This window comes from Xiphophorus maculatus, chromosome 3 (assembly GCF_002775205.1).
Source record: "Xiphophorus maculatus strain JP 163 A chromosome 3, X_maculatus-5.0-male, whole genome shotgun sequence".
Taxonomy (NCBI): domain Eukaryota; kingdom Metazoa; phylum Chordata; class Actinopteri; order Cyprinodontiformes; family Poeciliidae; genus Xiphophorus; species Xiphophorus maculatus.
Window position 1 is genome coordinate 16,569,755 of NC_036445.1, and position 23,893 is coordinate 16,593,647.

At 39.1% G+C, this 23,893-nt stretch overlaps 1 protein-coding gene and 1 long non-coding RNA gene across 3 annotated transcripts in view; one reads left to right on the forward strand and one right to left on the reverse strand.

The window, feature by feature from the left end:
* The first annotated feature begins 108 nt into the window (after positions 1-108).
* sec61b (Sec61 translocon beta subunit) lies at positions 109-4,925 on the forward strand. Its single transcript, XM_005810574.2, has 4 exons — positions 109-241; positions 1,046-1,143; positions 3,589-3,693; positions 4,441-4,925. The coding sequence occupies exons 1-4, from the start codon at positions 239-241 to the stop codon at positions 4,526-4,528; spliced, it is 294 nt and encodes a 97-aa protein (XP_005810631.1). The 5' UTR covers positions 109-238; the 3' UTR covers positions 4,529-4,925.
* Positions 4,926-7,516: 2,591 nt separating this feature from the next.
* LOC102221606 overlaps positions 7,517-23,893 on the reverse strand; it is a 69,536-nt gene continuing 53,159 nt past the window's right edge. Inside the window, exons 3-7 of one of the 2 annotated variants that reach the window (XR_312829.2) lie at positions 15,329-15,505; positions 9,637-9,724; positions 9,406-9,505; positions 8,149-8,268; positions 7,517-8,032 (exon numbers count right to left, since the gene is read on the reverse strand). This is a non-coding gene — a long non-coding RNA (uncharacterized LOC102221606). Of the gene's footprint in view, positions 8,033-8,071; positions 8,269-9,405; positions 9,506-9,636; positions 9,725-15,328; positions 15,506-23,893 lie in introns of those variants that run through there. The other variant, XR_002752556.1, reaches the window with a different exon arrangement.

The following is a 23,893-nucleotide window of genomic DNA, read 5'->3' on the forward strand; positions in this document are numbered from 1 at the left end:
AGTTATATTTTTTCTTTTGTTTTTGTGTTGGGGCAATTCAGTCAGTCAGGCTTCTACTCGGTCGCCCTCACTGGTCCTTAATTTAGCTTTCGTGTCCCTTTTTAGACGTACGTCAGCTTTGTGAGCTCTCTTCTGAAGTTTTGACCAATTTGCTCACAATCTGCGTTTTTTTCTGACGTGGATATCAGATTCAAAAAAGGCTCCCGCTTTAGATCTGCATCAAGAAATATAAAACAAAATGGTAATTTTCTTATTTCCATCTAAAAATTAGTATTTTAACTAGCTAGCTTAGTTACATTCATTTAGTGCCAGTGGTCGTTTTGTAGTTAGCAGGTTAGCTGTGGACGTGGCCGTTCCTTAGAGATTCATACAATTTGTATACAATTTCCTTATATAATACTTAATGTATTAACATTAATTGTATATATAACCAATCACAAGACTACAATTGCTGTTGAGGGTTAAATTGTAATCACAGTGCTACGGCTTTTGCTTAAAATTAACCTGTTATAGTGAAGCCACGTATTTTAAATGTTATTTTAATTGAATATGTCTGGTTTGCCCCAATAGTCATGCGTACAGGTGGGTAGATTTTTTTTTCTGTCATTTAATATAGGGATTAGACAGTTTATGCTAGATTCTCAAAACTATACTTTCTCACAAATACTGGATTTCCAGAATGACTTAATTTGTAATCTAGCCTTTAGTCTTCAACATTCTGAAAGTATAAATAAACCAATATTTACTCATTCAGTGCACATGTAATCCTCTTCTGTAACATTATATTGGGACCAAATTAATATTTTTGTGATCATTACTCTGGTTAATGTTTGTTGGTACGTGATTGGTCTGTAATATTGCACTTTTTTACTTTTATGCAATCTTGTGTTAGAACATTATTTCAAAAGATCATCATACACTTTTTAAACCCTCTAATATTGTTGTTTAAAAGGTATGGCTTTGAGATTCTGAAACGGTAATTGACCAAAGAAATGGCTGGAAAGTAAATTTATTTCACTTAAATAATGTTTATCTTTTGTTTTAGCCTGGACCAGCCGCAAGTGCAACTAATGTTGGGGCGTCTAGCCGTTCCCCCAGTAAAACAGTGGCTCCCCGGGCTGCAGGATCTACAGTCAGGCAAAGGTATGTAGTCTAGACTTTATGTCTAAAATATACATTTTTATGCAAGCAACTTTCCTTTCTCTTCACTGTATGGGGACATGTTTCAGCAAAGGTTAGTGTAAGGTATAATAATCCATGTCTACATTATTGTTTAACTCTGTGATTTAAAAAAAATAAAACTGTTTTTTTTTTTTGGACCACATAAGTAAAAAAGGGTTCATTTGTTAGCGTGAATCTTGAATTTATACAGTTAATAATGACAGAATAACTTCTGTTCTTGCTACAATCTTTTCAAATTACTGGCTCGTCTGCAATCTACGTCAAAACAAAGAATTGTTTTGCTGTTTAATAAAGTATGTCCATCCAAACTATGGCTGCTCAATATTGTAAAGTTACCTGTTTGTGATATCAAATTAACACCAATTAGATTACATGATTCTACCTTGTGACGGTTTTGGTCTTAATGGAGTAAGAAAAGTAGAGCAAGCTCATTTTAGGGGTTTATTAGCTGGGCTATCTGCTCAGGAAGTCAGCTTGTAGTTGGCTGCTTTGAGACATATTGGCCTTTGATTGGCAACCTCAGCTTTAAAACGGTGTTGGTGCTTCTTTTGTCTCCCCTCAGTAACCATGTTTTTTTACAAACTGAACTTTTTTTAAGCTGCTGAGTTTTCTGTCTTGTGAGGGAATGAAAAGCCCTTCAATGCACCACACAGCTGGAAAAAGCTCCTCTCCCTCAGGCACTTTCTCCGGTAACCCTCAATTATGGGTCGTACTTGATACCAGTAACTGGCTGATGCTTAGTTTGACATTCTGGGTTGGGAACTTATTGGGTGGTTTAGACATAGGCTGCAGTATAATATCTGATTCCCACTTTGCTTTGTGCCACAAAACGTCTACGTTACTAGCACTAGTTTTAGATTTACAGTAATATTTAGAGAGTTGCTAAGTGAGTGCACTTATCAAAATTACAGTTGCATGATGCACTTTATATTATGCCGATGTGTATTATTGAATATTTTGACAATATATTGTAGGTATTCATGATCAATCTGCATTGCAGGTTCCGTGGTAACAACTGATGTTTGTTTACATCTTGTTGCCGTTTGCGTTTCAGGAGGAAGGGAGTTGGGTTTGCCATGTAGTTGTGTTTGACAGAGGTAGTGATGCAGTGAAGAATTGGGGAGTGTTTAACTGAGGAAGATGATTCGGTGTCAGCTGTTTTGTTATTTTTTTCACTGTGTAGAGACGAAGGGAAATAGATGTATTGATTATCAGCTATAACAGCAATGTTAATATCGGCTGAAATTTTTATATTTGTGCATCTCTAATATCTGTCCATGTTTTTCTCACTCATCTTTCTCATGTGTCATTATGATGACTTTTAGTATATTGGACTTAATCATCTGTGTCTGGTGTTGGTCCTCCTCCAACTGGCTGAATAAACTCATAAATTTATGTTACCTGGAATGTGATTTCCAGTAAATAGTGAATTCCAATCAGTCTTTGGTGATATTAACACTGTTCACACTAAAGCTTAAGATTAGTTCATACCAAATCATCTCAAAGTTCTGTACAAGATCCAATTTGTGTAATTATATAAGCATAAAATCAAGTTTATATCAATTCATTCCAATACAGTCATATCTGTTCAACTCAAATCCAACTATGTACATTCAAATATAGTTGCATTTAAAAACCAGTTAAATTTTATAATGTTTAATTGTGGAAAATAGAAAATTGCTGGGAGTCAAATTTGTGTTGCTTCTCACAATCCAAAAGTGAAAGTGGAGGATGTTTTTGATGGTTGTTTTGCCACCAGATTGTTGGACAGTTATCCTTTGCTTCCATCAAAATATTGACTTTTTTTTTTTCTCAAATGCATAGATGTTATATTATTATTTTATTTCTTTCTGATCACATTTCCATTTTGATTCTTGTTTTTGCATGAAAAATTGAAAGTAAAAACCCTGTTCCTACTGCTTACTTTCCAGCCGACTGTTTTTTTTTTAAAATTATTATTAAATGCTGTAAAAAGCATCAGGTTTCAGGTGGTTAGTTCTTGTTTGCCCCCCCCCCCATCGATTAAAGTAGATGGATGTTGTCGTGTAGACTTAATCAAAGTGTAATCAAAAGGGTCGCTGCAGCTTCTCTCTCATTATTACCCATTACCACCAATCCTCTTCATTACCTCATTAACCTCTGTTTAATCTGTCCACAAGCAAAGCAGCCATGAATCAGTCTGCTTCCTAGTTATATTAAGATTAAATTCGGATTTTTTTTTTTTTTTTTTTACTGTTAATGGTTTTTAAATGCCAATGATAACAGGAGTGTAGTTTGTACAACTATCGTTTACAGATTTGACCGTCTTCTCTTTTTTAACTAGTTTTCTTGATGCTTAGGAAATATGTTTTGTAACATGTTTTTATAGTAGGTGGATTGAAGTTGTTTTTCATTTGTGTCCTTTAGAAAAGCTACCAGCAGTGGTACACGCAGCGGAGCCAGGACTACAGGATCTGCCGGCACTGGCGGCATGTGGCGCTTCTATACTGAAGACTCACCAGGCCTTAAAGTGTGAGTACCATTTATGAAAAAAAATAAAATAAAAACACCCTTTATAGAAGAATTGCTCCTACAAACTCGCATACAGAGTCTGACATTTTGACATGCTCCACTTAGAGGTGCTAATCTTCAGTATTTCCGACTCTTGGGATGTTAAATGACAGGAAATTGGGCAGACGTGACTCTCTGCTAAAACAATTGATGCCTCCGAGTTTGGGACCTTCTTTATGTGCACGCAGTTATTTGGTGGCATAGTGCATGCTGGGAGAACTCTGATCCTCAAACTTATGTTCTGCTGAATCCTCGGCTCTGATATTAGCAAAGGCATCCCGTCTCCTGGCCATAAACAGTCGCGGCTGATCAATGGTGCCGTGGTCGTTATCGAGTGCGTCTCTCCACTAGTCGAAGGAGGGCAGGCCGGCCATACAGTGGTGTATATCGAGTGCGTGTTTGTTCCTGCGTTAGACGCCAGCCTCAAAGCTTCATTAAAGGATCCACTCTGAAAGGTCAACTCAATTACAGCCTTGTGAAGGGGGTGGGGGGGCGCAGGCGAAGGTTGGCATGGCAATGCTGCTACCTAGCAATGCGCTCCTCCGCCCAACCCCTCCTCGCTCTCAGAGCCTCCTTCAGAGATGAGAGCCCCTCCTTGTTTCCAAAACTCATCAATAAAATCAGATGCTCACCCTGGTTGGAGCTACTGCAAGTGATGGGATTTGTGTGTTAATCTAGGTTTTAATCAGTGTCTCATTGTTTCGACAGCGGCCCTGTACCTGTGCTGGTGATGAGCCTTTTGTTTATTGCTTCAGTCTTCATGCTCCACATCTGGGGGAAGTACACCCGCTCCTAAACTCCACCTGAAGACATCCGACATCTCAGCTTCTTAACTCTTTGGACCTGGACCAAACAACGAATGAACAAGTTTCCTCCTTCGCCATCACTACAACTCTCAAATTGGACTTTTGTGGCCATATTAGTTCACAATCTCAATCTGGATCAGACTATGGTAACCAGAATGCAGCTTTTACTCCCGAGGTTAGAGGGATGAAGCGTTGAGGACGCACCTGAAGACTTCAGAAGTCGGGAGCAGCATGTTTTCCTGCTCCTGCTGCATGGAGGACATTTGTGTTTTCAGGCCCCCTGTAAATTGCAGGGGGCCTGAAAACAGTTTCATTTTTTTGTTAACAGCATTTGTACAAAATTTGATTGTAAAGTTGTACAATAAAAATAATAATAATAAAAAAAGATTTGAGTTGGTTATTTTAAATTTCCAGAAGATTAAACATTTTATCAAAATGTATTTTCATATATTCTAACAGATGACTCGGAGTTGCTTTAGAACTATATTTCAAATAAAACTGCATGTTTTTATAGACATTTTGTCCAGGATTTAAGGAGTATTTATCAAAGCCTTTCAATTTTGTTCAAACTTGTATCTTATGATGGTTATATTCATTCTTAGATCCATAAGTCCAATAAGACTTATTCAGGCATGAAAGAAAAGAACGAACACATGACAGCAAAGAATAAAGCTGAAACTTGCAGAAGAGTGAGATTAGCTTTGCAGTGCCACTCTTTATATAGTGTTTCATGAGGAGAAAGAAGTCAGGAAAAATGTCTGAGTGCAGCAGCTTGGCGACCTAACAAACTTGCATCCGATGAAGTAATTTAAAAGCTCTCTGTGGCAAGTCCAGTCTGTCTGCATTTCAACAGTGGGGCAAATCACCATTGTGACATTAGGTACTTCTAAAGACAAAAATCCTGGTTAAAAGTAATTTATGCTTTGGTTCAGATCACTATTTGTACTCTGGTATTACCCATCAGGTCATTGTGCAAGTTTTACTTTTCTCCTTATATTCTGCCCATGTTTTACATGTGAGGTTAACAGTAATACAGTAATTTACCTGAGTGTCCAAGATGTCAAAGTCCCATCTTGTACATTCAGTCACACCACTCGCACTGCAATTCCACCTGCATTTAGTGGTACAGTATATCTTCTACCCTAAAACCTCACTTTAAACTAAAGCTTCAAACGTTTTTGACAGAAGAGAAGGTAAAATACAAAGAATGCAGCTGCATTCTTATGTGTTCCTCATTTGGCTCAGACACTCAAAAAAAAGAAAGAAACCATTGCTGCTAAAGTTCATCCAGATGAAAAATGCATTTAGATTTATTTAACCACATGATTTGTAAACCTAAGCAGATATTTCTTTGGAGTTTCTCTTTTTACTGTTAGAGAAACAGTGACTGAAAAGTAAACTGCTATAAGAGCAACGTTTCCTAACCTGACAAAGTTTATGCTCACAAACGACTCCTTGGTCTCTGGGCTGTCTCTGCTGGGTGCGACACAAACTGAGCTGTCTTCTCTCAACTTTAGGTTGTTGTTTGCCTTAAATAAGATTTCTATTGTTTTTATGAAGAAAGTTTTTTTAAAGAGTGGCTAAATGTTTTTGGGGTTTTTTTGTCTAAGTTTTAAATGTAATTTACTTCCTGTATGAAACAAAGTAAAGGCTGATTCAGATAGATTTTTGGTTTCATTTTCTGTCTTTACCTTTCTGTCCCTATCTTTCTATTTCAAACAAATTTAAAAAATTTGCTTTTTGCTTAAATTATCATAAAATTCACCTTCTAGCCATGCATACCTTTGGTTCAGACACAACTATTAAGTTGTACCAAGTTATTAGGTACAATTTGATAGTACAGAGTTGGAGCTCTGTCTACCTTCAGAACTGCCTCAGTTCATCATAGCATTGATTCGGCAAGGATTTAAAAACAATTCCCAGAGATCTGTGTCCATATTTATGTGATCACGTCATGCAGGTGATACATATTTGTCATCTGAACACCCGTGTGAATCTCCCTTTTCGCCACATGTTAAAGGTACTTTGTTGGAATAAGATCTGGTGACTGTGGAGTCCACTGAAGTTCAGTGAATTCATGTTTTCACGTTCAAGAAACCAGTTTGAGGTGATTTGAGCTTTGTGTGCTGGTATGGACATGGTGTGTAACAACAGGCTGTGCCACAATTAGTCTGTATATTTCTCTTTCTTTATTCATCTAAAAATGGCCTGGTATGTAAATCTCATCAGATGTCCACCACACTGACATTATTGTGCTTTAATTTACATTTAAAGTGCTGGTTGCAATATTCATGTTGGTTCATCTGCACGTTGCCTCTGTCTGTCTTGTCTGTCCTGAGGGGGGCGCTGCAGACCATTTTACCAACCTGTCCTGAGTCAGCATTTAGTAACTACAGCATAAAACTGTCATCACTCAGGAAAGGTATTTCCACTTTTACACTATGTGTGACTCTTAAAAATGATTATTACTGAACATTGTGCAGCATAAACTGTTTCTACAGCCATGTTGAACTTTAAGTGTCCTCTATAATTTACTTCTGAAGTGACATGATCAAAAATGTTATTTTATTTATCAGTATAAACCTTCCAGATAAGTGGACTCTTCATAGTTTCTTATTTTGCAGCTGTTGGGGTGTTTTTGGTCCAACCTGAATCACCAGGCTATCCGTGTTGAATATGAAACCTCCAGCTGCCACAAAGCTCCTGAGCTTTGTGTTAAACGTAGCATTTCATGCCTGTTCACTAATTCATCCTGTTGCTATGCCCCTGCTTTCCGCGAAGCTCCCATTGTTCGTGGCATCCCTCTCCCTGTCGTCCGCACAGAAAACACACACACACTGAGATGCGCTGACAGACTCCGTGGTCCAATTCACGGTGGCACAACACGGCAGTGAGCCAGAATAATTCAACAAAAACAATTAAATATGAAGCAGCCGCTGCAAAGCTGTCCCCTCAGAGATCAGGAGTAAAACAAGCACAGGCAGAGTGTGGAGAACTGTTGCCGCCTCTGTTGCTGCAACCTGTAGTTTCTAACTCCTCATGGCAGCATCTACACCCGTCAACTTGCTGTTTCCTTCAGCGGTCGAGCAGTGAGGAAAGCTTTTCTTATTCTTTTCCATGCTTCTTATTGTTACAACCATGAACTTGCATTTTGTTAAAATTGTTTTGTGTAAAACCAACATAAAGTTGTAAATGTGGGAAGAGAAAGGAAAAGGAAGCATGGATTTTGATTTTTTCTTTGCTGTAAAAATATGAAAAGTGAAGCGTGTGGTTGTTTTCAGCCCCACTGAAGACAGACAGAGGTTAACACAGCTGCATGATGCTGCCACTACCATGTCTCACAGTGTGGATCAAGGTGATATGCAGGAGGAAATTTATGATTTTAATCAACAGATTCTCCCACCTGAGCTGTAGAATGTTGGCCAGTTTGAGTGGAGGGCATTTTCTTACCGTGTTCACATGATGGTTTGAACAGTTTTCTATGAGCTGTTCTTCTGTTAAGAGATTAATTCAACATGTGACAGTCACAAAAATGAAGAAATGTCAATCTTTACTTAGGGTTTGAGCTGCAGTTCTACAAACTGTGGTTATAATGTTTTGCCTGAACTACCATCGATCGTGTTGGATCTTCATTTGTTATGACAGGCCTTTGTAGACAGGTTGGATGAATGGATGGGTAGTTGTAGGAAGGAACGAAGGAAGGCACTTGTGGGCAAATTTCTCCAGTTTTCTATAAAGAAAAGATCCAATAAAATGTAAATCATATGTTGGTAAGCAAAGTACAACTGAATATTTCATTTATTTTAATAAATCAGAGTTGGCAAAGTCTCTTTTATTGAGATTGTTCTATTTTTTAATCATGAGTTGCTTCTTGATTCAAATAAAATAACATAGCAAACAAGAACAAAATTAAGTTTTCCCTCACTCTCTATCATGGCATCATGTTTATTTTGTAGAGATCCTAAGAATCATCCGCTATCTTATTTCTGTGTATAAAAATATTATTTTCCACTTCATCAAAGCCTAAAGAGATCAACGAATATCAGCCATGCACCAGCAATCACATTCGTCTGTATGAATCCTCCTGAATGCATACATGTTGAGATGACGTTTTGCTTGTGGAAAAAAAAGGAGCGGAGTGAGAGACAGGAGGAGGAAAAGATTAAAGAGAGGATGCAGTTCTTTAAAGCACAGCCGCTCCGAGTCTTTTCACAAGAAACCCATATCCTGTTAGGAAACCACATGCTTTTACAAAGGATTGTTCCTGACGTAGAAAGAGGCGAACGCGCTCATACCAGTCATACCTGGTATCAGAGTTGGGTAGTAACTAGTTACATTTACTCAGTGACATTTGTTTGAGTAAATTTTCAGGGAAAAATTACTTTTGGAGTGTTACGCTGTACGTTTGACCTTAACTTGAGTAATTTTATTATGAAGTATCACTGCTCTTACTTGAGTATAATTTCCAAATAGTCTTCCTGCAGTGAGTAACTTGATTGAATGAAGAAAAAGCTCATTTTCACACAAAACACACACCTGCAGTTTTTGTTAAAGTTTAAGAAATGTTATATTTAAAGAAAGTGAGTTGGAAAAAATGTTTGAATCTGAACTTTTTACTTTGTAATTATGTTATTTATATGAATTATTTTCATTTTTGGCTTTACAACACCAAAATTTCCACATAACTTTATGTTTGTATTTGATCATAGATTTTCTCTATATTAAATGATTAAGGTTTTGATCAGTTTCTCAGTACGTCAACAACTTTTTTACAAAGTACGTTTTTACTCTTACTTGAGTAATTTCTTATGTGGCTGCTTTTCACTTTTACTTGAGCAAAAATATGTTGAAGTGGTGCTACTCTTACCTGGGCAGGCTGTCACCGAAGGGTAAAACATAGAACTATAAGTAGTTTCTTGAGAATCAATGTTTCTCTGTCCATCATTAAAAACTCCCTGATCTCAGTCCTGTAGAAGAACATCACATGCAGAAGTTTTGAGATTCGAACGTTTTCTTTGAAGGCTGAGCAGATCTCCACTGTTGCATGCAGTTATGTCTAGCATGTGTGCAAACGGTATATTTTTTTTAAACAGATCACCTGGTTGGTAAAGCATGAAATGGATGGACATGCGGCTGAAATTGATCCGCGTTTGATGACCAAGTGAGGGACGCCCAAAAGCAGAAACCTGCACACAGACACATCAGAAGATGAATGTACAGAAAGTTTTCACATCGTTTTTCAGCTACTTTGATCAATTCTAGTCAGAAAGAAAAAAAGAAAAATCTTAAAATAGTAAAAGCGAGGGCTACATTTGAAAGCAAAAGGGGAAAACGTCAAAGCCTAACAACACCTTGGCAAATCTGAGCTATGAGGAAGGCAGCATGGTGTTAGGAGGACATCTTTCTTTGGTCCGTCACAAAGCACCAACTGTGTGACGTTGGCCCACCCCGCCTTCTTCAAATCAGACAAAAATGATGTCAAGCGTTGTTGATACATTTGTGCTGGATTGTGCAGCAAAAGCTTTCACTGGTGCCGCTATCATTTTAAAGCTATTAAAAAATGTTTCCAGAGGTAATGAAAGGTCAACCAGCCCCGCCCACCTTATGCAAATCAGACAACATTGGTGTCAGTCAACTGGACTACATTTGTGCTGGTTTGTGCAGCAAAAATATTTGTTTTTTGCTGCTTTGGCTTTGAAGAAAAAGTTAAAAAGTTTAAAGGTCAAAAGGTCAACCAGCCCAACCCCACTTTTACAAAATCAAAATTACCTCTAAAACTCCATTAATATCTTCAAAGCCAAAGCAGCACAAAGAAAAAAAAATTGCTACACAAACCAGCACAAACGCAGTCGAGATGATTGACACCAATGTTGTCTGATTTGAAGAAGGTGGGGATGGCTGGTTGACCTCTCGTGACCTGTGGAAACATTTCTTAATATTTTTAAAATGATAGCGGCACAAACGAACATTTTTGCTTCACAAACCAGCACAAACGTTTGACACCATTTTTGTCTGATTTTGAAGAACGTGGGCTGGGCCAACTTCACTCAGGTCTGATTTGATGTGAGAAAAAGAGAGAAATGAGATTATGTTTTTGTCCTTTTCTGTCTGCTGTCTCCAAGCTACAGCTTCCACCAACAACACACAAACAGACTATTATTAATTAGAACCATTCTTACAAATTACATATGTATCGAATATGTCCAGCTGCTGCGATCACAAGACCCGCAGCCTGGCAGTGAACTGTTATCCTGCGAGTGTCACCTCTCAGCCATCAGCAGCTTATTCTGATCTGCTGAGAGGCGAGAACTTGCTCACTGTAAAGTAATCTGAGTCCATATTCTGCAATCCGGGCCACATGGCTGCTGTCATATGAACTGCATGTGGGTCACAGCCAAGTGAGAATTTGTGAATGTGTGTACAGCGTGTGCTCGCCGGACGCTTCCTGACCGTTCCGGACGAGGATTCTCTGCTCTGTCGGACAGAAATAGTCAGAGTCGACGTGAGTCTGCTCCATTCAGAAACTCCTCTCCCAGACTCATCACCAAAGTTAAATTTGCTCCCCTTCTGCTCGGTGTACACAGTATGAAAGAAACTAAAATTTATTTTCAATTGAATGATATTGAATGAAGTTTATTTAATTTTCCCAGGAGTAAAATAGCTAAACCGCGACTCAACAGTCCCTGCACCAATTTTAAAAGCAATTTCCAGCTGTTGTCAGTGATCGTAATCAGTCATTTTCACCGCTTCACACACATGCATTTTAACAAACATTAAACATCCACGAAGAAGATTACAGTTATGTTGTTTATAAGCCTAAAAGTCTGCAGGTGTAGCTGTATACCCTGACTCACTACTAAATAAAAATGCCACACGGATTTAAAGAAAATAGTTATACAGAGAAAGAATGCATGGAAATATCCATCCATCTTTTCAATGTCTTCCACCTACATATGAAATCTGGCTGTGGGGGCAGCAGATCCATCCTCCAGCTCACTCTGGGGAAGCCCAAGGCGTTCTCTGGGACTCATAGTCCCGTCTGTGGATTCTGCGTCTTCCTGGGCTCTAATCCCAGTGGGAAAACCTCTAAAGGGATTTCCCCTGAAGACATTCTGACCAGAGGCCTGAACCATCTCAACTGACTCTTCTTGATGCGGTGACGCAGTGGCTCTTAATCTGAGCTCCCCCTGGATGACGCATAGGTAAATCAAGAGCTTTGCACTTGGCTCGACTCGTTCTTCACCACCACTGACCAGAGCAGCGGACGTGTTACTGCAGAGGAAGCCCCAGTTCTTCTGTCCATCTCCTGTTCCATCATCACTCATGAACAAGATGCCAAGACACTAAAACTTCTCTAGAAGTAGAGATTGACCCGAAGCACAGAGGGGGCAACCCACTTATATGTATAAATATAAACATTTAAACACGCCTTTGGATTTCTTTGAGGGAAAATGTTTAATTTTCTTACCTTATGAGACATTATGGTGCATTTATTAAGTGTAATTATGTGTTTATGTTCAGATGTGAATGCTTACAGTTCACTGTCTTCATCTTCTTTGACCTTTTTCACATTTTGTCCTGCTACAGGCTGAAATAAATTTTTTATGGATTCTATATGAAAGAGCAACACAACTTAGTTCTGAACTGACAAGTGGACAGCAAATGGTTTTCAAAAATAATACATTCTTACAAACAAAACTCTGAAAAATGTATCATCCTCTTGTATTCATCTCCTTGAGTTTATCCTTTGCCAGTCTCTGTGCATCCAGAAGAAGAAGAAAAGCTCTTAACGCTTTTTGCTTGGACTCTATTTACTTATTAGGTCCATATGAGGAACTGGTTCCACTGGATTTTATTTAGGAGTGTCAGAGTTATGAAGCCATCCCCCCAAAAACTAGCATTTTCTCTCTTCTTCTCAACATTATGTGGGTCTATGACATAAAATCTCAATATAGTGCATTGAAGTTTTGTGGTTGTAGTGTGACAAAATGTGAAAAAAGGCAGGGAAAGATGCATAGAAATAACGTGAAAGTGAAGAATAGATTGTCTAAAAATAGCAAGACAAGAAAAATTGAAAAGTGAAGCTGAGATTACTTTATGATAAAGCCTCAACTGCCAAAGTTAAAAGCATGAAGGAAAAAGGAGTCAATTACACAGACACTTCAAAGGAAGAAGAGGTAGAAAAGAAAGAAAGAGAGACACGGCACCTGAGTCGTTTGGAGAGAGTTATGAAGAATAACGGCAGGAAGATGGAAACAAGCAGAGACGGTCGACGGTGGGAGAAAACCAGAAGAAAATTAACAGGTCTGTTGTGATGCATGAAAGGACTTTAACAGGATGGAACAATGTGGAGGCTCAGGCGAACACGCAGATGAGAGCTGGAGAAAACTTTAAAGGAGCAGAGGAGGAAATGTGTATCTTTGTGAAAAGAAGACAGAAACCAACTGTTTAATTACATGAGTAATAAGTTATTTGCAAAGCTGTAGTCTATCAAACTGAGTTCCTTTAAGTTGTTTTGTGTAAACAGAGTTTTTTTTTTTTTAGGGGGGGGGGGGGGTTACAATGAGGTGAATCCCCAGTCTCAATACAAACTGATCCCTGCTGCCATTTCACACACTTTCTCTCCTATCAGGCCGTGTCAGGCCTGGTGATGCCCCGTGTGACCACCGCAGGAATGTGGGCTACGCCAGCTGGGCCGTGATGTAATGAGCATGTGTCCGGCCCTCCTTACAGACCTGGCCCCTCTCACCCATCATGTTGGACCACTGGGGACAGCGTGGTCACTGGACTAATTTAGGGAGAGGACAAACCCACCAAGTGGAGCATCTCTGGTGTCAGCCTTGTACTTTCTAATATTAAAGATCCCTGGCCTGGGTGTGAGTGTGTCTGTGAGTTGTTTATGAGTGGGGTATTTTTAGTCGATTTTCCACTCCTTGTGCAGCGCAGCAGGCCAGAGAATGAGGAGAGAGGTGAGTCAAGGGGGGGAGTAAGAGAGACAGTGTATCCAGGGATCACCTGGCTCTTGTATAATAATAATAATAATAATAATAATAATAATAATAATAATAATAATAATAATAATAATAATAAATAAAGCTAATAATAATAACGGTTGTGTGCATAAAAATCCTGTTTTATTCAAACTTTGTCAATTCCCCTCAGGGTAAGAAACTAAAAACGATGTTTATCTTTATTGCTACTGCAGTAAAACACTTTGTATCTGAGCCAGGATTTGTAACAGGCCCATCTATATATGGCACACTTCCAAGTGTGAAGCTTGTGTGCATACTAAAGATGCATGGCATTTATACTGCATCTGTCTCTGGGTTCACACAAGCAGGCTTGTCGGCTGCAGGCCGTGTTTTTTAGTGGCTTGTGCTTGCAGGAAAATCTTCTGAGCAAAGATGAGAGTGGCTGCATGAAGTCGATGAAAATGCAAACAATTCTACAAACGTCCGAAAACCTTCAGTTGTCCAAGGAAAATGTAAAGATGAAGAGGGGTGTCCAAATATACATCTAAACGATTAACAACAGTGATTCCATGAGAGAAAAAATAAAGTCTTGGAAGCCAAAGTCCAGAGCAAAATTCATCAGAAAAACTGTGGGTTCATTTAAAGAGCTGTGTTGAGTGGTCCTCGCAATCTGACTGGTTGGAAGAATTTCACTGGGCAGAGTGGAAAAAGTGAGAAATTTCTTCAAAGTCTGAATCCAGAAATTGAATCAAAGAGTTCAACAAACTATAAGTTTAATCCTCTGAATTCTTATATAACTTAATAAGACAGGGTTTTGCGCACATTGTACTTCATTAAAAAAAAAATTAAAATATTTTTTTATAATTAATCAAAATCACATTTTATTACCTCTCAAAAACCTTATTTTATATTAATAATATTCATTTGCAGAAGTTGGAAAACTTTGGGTTTATTGACCCAAAAAAGCTTCTCTGCCTAGAGACGGTCCTTGGTGCTTTAGGTGATTTACAAACAATGTGTAAGATGTTGTTGGGGAAAAAAAGGACAACTTTTGCCACCTGCTTCTGCAACTTTTTAAAGCAATACATCTGAGTACATAAATGACTATTTCAGTCATCAGACATCATTGTCTCTGTCTAACTGCTGAACCAATACATTTTAGCTCAGCCTAAAAGCCTCATGATCTGCCTGATGACCTCTTCCTCCTCAGCGGCTGCTGCTAGATTTTTGATTTGCATATTACAGCTAAATAATTTCCTACACACACTTTAAAGAAGGATTTCTTTCATTCAGTCACATCTGTCAAAGCATGTTACTGCATGTGTATGGTTTGAGTCTGCATGATGACTTCTGTAAATGTTTCAGTTGTGGGTCCATCGACTGAATCTGTTTTTCGTATCCTGCTCACCCCCAGCAGTTTGATCTTGACTATGACCAACATTTTTATTGTGGGTGAATCTCATGATTTCATAACTGTTTGCGTCCTACAAGTCTTCCTGCCATTTTAATGTGCCCGTAGGCCGCTAATCCACATGGATGACAAATTGTATTGGCACGAACCACTTAAGAAACTGTAATTTTATTCATAACTTTCCCACAAACTATGTCAGCAAACTTCAGAACTTACATTTATTGTGTCACTGGGAGCCGGCAGGCTGCAGCTGCCCTGAACAACACAGTAGATTGCATAAACTACTAACGCCATGCTTTTATTGTGTGGGTTTGTTATTCCACCATGGTCTTTTGACCTGTATGAATAAATTCTGTTACACATTAAAGCTGTCATAATTATCTGATCATTCTCTCATGGCTGCCTACCTGCTGCGTCTCCCAGTAGGGAGTTCCCTCTTAATGCTCCGGCAGTCATCAGGATAACCACTTCAGGGCTTGCAGACATTTGAGCCCAGGCATGTCAGAATGAATGGATAATGGCCCCTTCCTCAATCCATAATCTTCAGGCAGCTTCAGGGTGAGGTGTGGGTTTGTTGGGATCTTCTGTCACAGGAAAAAAATATATATATTAGTCTGTTTACCCAGTTTTTGCTGCTTTCTCCGGTGCTTTGGATTATACAGTATTCCCTTTAACTAACAAAAGCTGCAGGCCTGGATGTGTTTTGATATCCCTTAAGCTCTAGAAGGAAGAATAAAAACTTCCATATTAGAAACATGCAACTAACTAGCTGCTAAAATATCACATGGAAAAGAAGCTGATTTCTTTCTTCTGCATTGCCAATAATAGCTATAGCAATATATTTCTGATCCAATTATTATTTATTGTGTAGCATATTGAGATGACAGTGCTGTGAATTTCTGTGAAACTGAACTGCAGAAAATCCTCTCAGATTTGGCATGAAAATAAAATGCAATGCAGTTCTGCACAAATCTCAACTTTGTCATTCTTAGCAGCAAGCAGAGGGAATTAACTGTAAATTCATAAAAACAATAGAAAATGTGTTCAGGGCACAGCTCACTAATATGTTTTTTTTATAGATGAGGGCCCATTTCCAAGGGGCCCTCATCTATTCAAAACTTTTCTAATGCCATCCTGGGCAGTTGCCCATAAAACCTGAAGCTGTAGATACAATAAAGATCCAGCGTAAATTATAAAACAAGATTATTAGAACTTGTAAAACGACTTGTGACTGTGTTTTTGTTGTTTTTAGTACAAATCCTAATTTCAATTTTGACATTCATGCCAATGTTGAGTGCATGGAAACTTCCAACAAGAAGTGCAGTATCCTGCCCTAGAGGGTCTGAATGAAATTTGACAAAGAGTCCATGTTGTGGACATTTTTCCTCTTTCCTGCTCCCCCAGTTCACCTGCTCTGGGCTCCTGTTTGTCCCAATTCTCATCAGCTGATTGCATGCATACATGGATGAAAGGAAGAACAGGTGAAAGCAGCACAAAGATACAATTGACTAGGGGAGAAAAACAGCCGACTTGCACATTGTCCTCACATAGATTTGACACGCTGAATGGCTGATGAGAAGGGACAGGCTGTAAACACGAATAAACATGGCAGAAGAAACATATGCGTGTGTGTGTAAGTTGGCAAGAGCATCGGACTTTAACCATTACTTTATATATTATTGATAAACTGCAAAATACAATAAAACACTGGAGCTTTCTTTGTTTAGCAGACAACCTCTTATTATTTCATGAAGCTCTTTCATATTGATGAATCTGTTGTGTGTAAGCAATTTTTATTCAAAAAAGAAACAACTTTGATTTAACTTTTTGCTACAGAAACTAAGCAATAACTTTTACAAAGCTTCCAATAAAACGCTGAAAGAATTAATATAAAGGATTTAGTGTCATTTAGTGTAACGGTGCATATTGCAACTAAACTCACTTAATTAAAAGGTAATTAAAAAATATTTCCAACACTACAGTACATACAAAGGGAAAGCAATTGTTTCGGGATGAACAAGTAAATTCTCAATCAGTAATCGACAGAATGTGGCTGTATAACTATTTATTCATCAATAATCAGCTGATGGTGTCTCTCATTGCCTGATTAACTTAGATAACAACTATCTGATCAGTTGGGGAACTCATAGATTTAAAATTTAATCCACAAATGTTGAGTTGATCCTTGAATAGAAAAAAGATATTATAGAAGGAAACAAGTAACATGCCCAGTAATGACGCAGTCCCAGTATAGAACGTACTGTTCTGAGCTGGAGGGCCTAGAAAATTAACACAAATACTTCAATGACGCGAGAGGACTCGACATTTCACAAGATCACCTCCACCTCCTCGTGCTGAAATTCAAACCCTGATCTTCTAGATATAGAAATATTGAGCTTTCTCACGTTTCAGTATGATAATCTACTGGATCCAGAACTGGTTCTGGATCTGCTGCATTCACCACTGCATGAATGTGAAGCCACAACGATCCAGTTTTGACAAAGCAAAGGAAGAAATGGCTGTACAACCATCATGAAATACTGTAGATTGTTTATCAACAGTCTGATGTCCAGATATCAACCACAATGTGTCTGAATTGAGAAACTTTGCTCCAACCGCCTTCATCCTCTGGACTTTTTTAAAGTCCAGTGGTTTCCACTGTTCATGCTTAACTTTGACATCCCTCAGTGCGACATCTTAGATTGGGTTAGTCAGGTTTACCGGGTTATATATGGAGATGCACACATGTGAGAGCGTATCCGCTTATGATTGTGCACAGCTTGAAATCATAGCTTGTCTTTGGATGTCATGTCTAATATAATCATATGGCGACTGAAGCTCTATTATTCATGAGATCAATGCTGGGATTCAATCAGGCCTGATATCATTCAGCCTACCAACCCTATTTTGATTCTTCCTCTCCATCTCTTTATCCAACATTTTCCCTCTGCAGATTATTCTCCCCTCCCTGTTCTCTGTTGAGTTTGACTCGTGAAGATCGTGAACATGAAAAGGGAGAGTGTTCACCTCGAGGGATGGCAGCCAGTGAGAGACAGCGAGGTGCCTCTAACACCTTGACTAGCAGAGCTTCAAGGCCGGAGGCAAAACATTGGAAGGGAAATGTAGTAGTGAGAAACAGTGAGAGGATCTAGGTGATATAATGTAAGATTGCAGAGGTGAGTAAGTCTCACACTTTGAAGGATGACCAAGCAAGACTGAACTTTGGGTCTTGTTTTTTCCCTCAGTCACTCATTCAACATTTCCTGCAATCAGGCCTGATATCGTTCAGCCCATCATTGCAGTATCATTACAGTCAGAAATCACATCAAGTTCAGTCACAACTTACTAAAAAGACAGGAAGGAAATTCATCCTCTTTGAGTCCTGAGGTTTTATACATCATAATAAAAACTATTTGGTGTTTACAAGGATTTTTGCAAAGTATGATTCAACATGCTACAATATGCCAAACATATTGCAGAACGCACAGTAAATAAATGCTGGATGACATTTATCCATGTGGTACATTGACTTTTCAGTTCAACACATTTTCTGATATGCTATGTGTGCTTTACATGATGCTTCTTTCTTCGGAGACCGAGAAGCACTTTGCATTTAATGCAGAGAATGAAAGACTCCGTGAGACAAAGAATAATTTCCACCAAACGCTAACAGCCCCATACAGTATTTAATATGAATTTGTTCTCAAAACCAGTATGAAGTCCATTCTGCTGGTGATAAACTGAGCTCTGTAGTTTTCCCCGCTTCTACAGGACAGTGTTCCCTTGGGTATTATTTTGCAGTTTTTGAACTGCTAGCATTGGACTCGGCCGACCGGTTATCCTGATAAATGTTCACAGATGCATTTTTTTCACTATGGATTCCAAGTGAAATCCATAGTGATTGCGCAGCCCAGAAGTCATGGGAACTTTATCTTCTGCAGAGTGGCATCAGCGTGTCTGTGTGTGGCTTGTCTCGAGCTGTGACGTCCCCACTCTGGAGCGTGTGCGCTGATCTGAGTTTCCTGTGCGTGGACGTCTGGATGATGATGATGTCAGTGTGCAGGCCCTGGGCAGTGAAGTCAGGCTGAGGTTTGGGAATGCTGGGGCCGCTGGACCAGAGTCCCTGGGGAGAGCTGAGAAAAAGGCCACAAGCCTCCTCCCAAAAGGCTTCGGCGAGGAACAGAGAAGGGACGACCCAGAGGGCAGCATGTTATTAGCGGATGTATTGTGATGAAGCTCTCTTCTTTTTTTTGTTGTTCACAGTCAGTAAAATCTTCTTGAGTCTGTGTGATTGACCGTGCAAAGCATTGCGCACAGGAAGCAGTGGTGACGCTCTCACACCGCCCACCATAGATATTACAATGGAAAGCCAAAGCAAGTGAGCAACTGTACGCCCCCTCTGGCCTGCACCACACGCATGGAAAACTACCAAAACCCTGTGCTGTGGTTGTGCTGGCCAGCTAGTATATATGTTCACTCACAGGGGCATAACAAACACATTAACTATCTGTGTGTTTGCGGACATTCGGAGATGGTGGCAAAAGCAAAGTGGTGTAGGTACACTGGCTTGCTTCTTTCCTGATAAACATTAATTTACTTGACTGACGTTAACACCCTGTTGAGTAAACATACAAGCAAACTTACACCAGCGGCGCATACGACACCAACACTCAGGTTGCGTCTGGTGAGAGTCGTCGAGCCCAAGAAACAGCCACCAGTTCAGGGTTCAGAGCAGCAGCCAACCACACATGCAACGCACACCTGTATTATGGTTTAACGGCCCCTCGCTTGTCGTCACGCTCTGCAGGGAATGATGGCACCAAAAACATAACGCCTAAAAGCTATGAAATAAAATTTCATACAGGATGTTCAGTCCTGGTCATTCACATGTAGAATTTTAATTCGTAGGTAATAATTATATCATCTGTCAGCATTTTCTGTACAAATCATTATGTTTTGATAGATAATATCTAGAATTATTCAAACCCTTTCTCTTGATCAGTGGTGTCTCCTCATTTACCAACATGGCAATCAAACAACTAGAAACACTTATGTTAAATAAGTTTATTATTTAAACTTATTTAACATAAGTTTAAATAAGTTATTTAAATAACTTATTTATTTAAATAGCTGCATGGGATTTACAGTTGATCCCTGCTTAACCCTTCCAAAGCCTTTTTTATGAAAATAATTTCTTGACCTGCTTGGCTATATTTTGCAGAATCCTGGTAAGCCAATACCTAATACCTTACATGTTGCAATGATTATTACATTTCTCTAAGCAATTTTGGAGTAGAAAAATGTTTCATAGACCAGAATATTTTCAAGTGAGGTGTGTTCACAATCTTCATGACAAGCACACCATTCGACACTATTGATTTAGATCATAAAAGCCAAGATCCTGAAGGAAAGCAGTGGTGACCAGGACTGTGCAACATGTCATTGGGTTACTATTGCTGATTATTGGGATTTACTTACTGCAGTTTTTCCTTACTGTTTCCCCTTCATGTCCTCATTTCAGCTACTTTTATTTTTATAGCACCAATTCTCCTCACTCGTTAAGTCCTGAAGCTTAACTATGAAGGGCAGAGAAAGTCCATCCAACATGCCAGATATATTACTGACATGCACTGAAATATGATATCCAACCAAATATTGCATCCAAACAGTCATTTGGGATAGTGATATTGCAGATACTGGTACTGAAATGCTACAATTTGACATATTCTGCAGCTAAAAAAAATCCTCATTAAAAAACTTGATAATATTGATTGCATGCTCTCCTAAAATGTACAATTTAATAATTAACTGTCATACTTTTACTATTTTGAATGTACCCGACTTTGTCCACACCTGAAATAAAATAAACCGATACACAATGGCTAACTAGATGGGTAGAAAATATATGTAGTTTGGGCTAAAATCCCCCCAAGATTAAAATAACTTTGAAGCCATTTTCAAGCTGAACCTATGGTCTACAATTCATTTTCACTTTCCTTGAAAAGTGCAGAGAATCCACCCAAATAAAGTAATCTAGTAATCTATTTTGCATCTTCTAAGTCTGACATAAAAATAGGTCAAAATAAATCAATAGAGCCAGAGTTTCAGTGAAGAAATGTGCTGCAGGCGAGGGCAGGAAATCACAAAATGGTGATCATGAAAATGTCTTTTGAACAAAATGCACTCACAAAGCACATAATATATTTTGTAATGGCCAATGTTTTGATCAGCAGACACCGAGCTTTGCCCCCAAGCTGGCACAAACTGAATCAGACGTTAGGTTTTGGAGGAGGTCACGATATGAAAGCAAGTCTCTGGGCAAAGTGTCTTCATTGGTGTGCAGAAAAATTCAAAGAATCCTTTTCATTTGTGTGCGTCTTTTTGGCTAATAAATGTGATTATTTGCGTAGATGGGTTTATTACTTCTTATGCAAGTGAAATTTGGGTCAGTCTTTAGACAGACTGTAGCTGTCTTCTGGTTCAGAAACCTAAAAGGCAGCCAGCAGCATTTTTACGTGTGCAGAAAAAAAAAAAACCTGAACCTTTTAACTCTTAAGCACATTTTCATTTGATGTCAGGTTTTAACACAATTCAGCCTGATTTTCTTAGTCAGAAACTCCAAAAGACACAGGGTCAGGCCTCAACAACCACTTGAATCTACGACTGTGGCCAGCAGCACAGGAGCACCACAGGGCACAGTACTCTCACCTTTCCTTTTCACTTCAGACTACCGGCACAAGTCCAACTCCTGTCTTCTACAGAAACATCTAGATGATTCTGCAGCTGCTGGGTGTATCAGAGATGGCCAAGAGGCTGAGCACAGAGAGCTACTAGTCAGCTTTTTGTCATCATCTCATCGTTAATGTGAACAAAACAAAGAAGATGAAGGTAGATGTTTTTTAGAAACAGAGTTAGAACATCTTTTCTCATTGATGTCATTTGGCAATACAGCTCTGGAAAACATTAAGAGACTCCACTGCTCTGAACCCCACTGAAAACCTCCTGGTTATTTCAACAAATACTGATGTCTGAACTCTTCCTGAGTTAAAACATTAGCACTGTTGTTTCTAAATGAATATGGACTTGTTTATAGAATAAAAGAACAATGTTCATTTTACTCAAACATATACTTATAAAAAGGAAAATCAGAGAAACTGATCATTTTAAGTGGTCTCTTAATTTTTTCCAATGCCGTAAAAACTGCACTGATTTGATTGATAAAATGTTTAAACACAACAATTTTATGTGGTCATGGAGTCTGGATGGCCACATAAAAAGCTATGGCGGACCAGATTTGGCCCTCAGGCCTTGGGTTTGAGACACGTGGTCTAGTCTATTGATTACATTTAAATAATAATGATAATAATAAGAAGAAAAATAAATCTGTTGTCCTTTCATATGCGATTTTTTTGTTGCTCACATATGGTTTGTTTTTGTGACCTCATAGGAAACAGTCGTGCTGTAAAATTTCCACTATTGCATTTTAAAAAAGAGTCTGACAACAAAATGAGCACAAGACCCCGAAATGTTAGTTGATAGCTTTTTCTCCACTGAAGAGTCGCTCTTATGTAACAGCACACAGGGTTTCAGGAGTAAATCACCTGTCTATCTCACCTGCTCTTCCTGCCTTCCTGCCCCGTTTTAAAAACAAACAAACAAAAAAACAAGTCATGACAGAAACTTAAGTCCCTCTTCTCCCCTTTCATCTGATGAACGGACCAATAAGAGAGCAGGAATGGAAAAAAGCTGAGCGTACTCAGTGAATGGGGGAAAGGGGAATGTCCTGATCCTGAATGGCAGAGTGTGGAGGGCTGAAGACGGTTGGAGCGCAGCGAGGCCGGGCCTCACAGAGGAACATGCTGGAGGATAAGGCGTGTTCTCTTCGGCAGCGTGGCGTCGAGCCAGTCCACCGGTGCCATTTGATGCCTGAGCTTGTGACGGTGCAGCAGTGTGTGGAGGACGCTGAGAAAAGATTTGGCAGCTATAAATAGGCTGTGTGTTAAAGAGGCGCATTGTAAATAGTGCTTTGGCATAGTGTCACTTTACACCCCCCTCCCTCCGCACCCACTCACTCTGGGTCTCAGCCCCAGACCGGACTTTTCTTAACAGTTTCATTATGCCTGAGTGCGTCATGAACGCTGGAAAAAAAAAAAAGATGAGAAGAAAAGGAGGAAGAAAGAAAGGAAAGACGGGGGTTGGCAGACGTGCTATGGGACAGATTACACTCTAGCTCTGCGTGTGTGGGGGTGTGTGTGTGTGTGTGTGTGTGTGAGGGTGGGGGTTCGCGTGCGGGTGCAGGCGGGGGTGTGTGTGTGTGTGTGTGATGTAATGTAAGTGAGGCCAGGCTTCCCCAGGTACTCCGGTGTCTCCAGGTCTGGGAAGCTTCCAAAGATCAAGAGAAAAGACAAATGTAGAAGAAGTGATCCTGTGTCTCTTCTGTCTTCTCCTCTCGGTCTCCTCCTGCAGCTCCTTTTTTCTTGCCCTACAAATTCAGCTCTCCTCTCCCTACTTCTTTCCTTTCCTCTCTCATCAGAATTTCCATTTAAAAGCTCCAATTTTTTTTTATCCCTCAGTACAAATATCCATTGTATATTTGCAAGAGAAACTCGTACCATGAGCAGATTTTTATTATTCAAATCCAGACTGCATTCAGGCATGAATTGACTCAGCTGTAACCGTAAAGAAAACCAAACTTATTATTGAACACTTAAGGTAACAATCACATGGTTTCAGTATTCTTCAACAACTATTACAGATCTATGTAAATCTGAATATCATCAAACAGTGATTTTATCTCAGTAATTCAATTCCGAGATTGAAACTTATTTATTTTTCAGATTCAACATGCAGATAACCTTATTTTGAATGTTCAGGTATAGCTATTAATTTTGACCTTTCTGGGTAACTATTGAAAACTAAGAACTTAGTTCAAAGAAAACAAGAGCATTTAAATAGTCTCCTTGTCAGGGTCC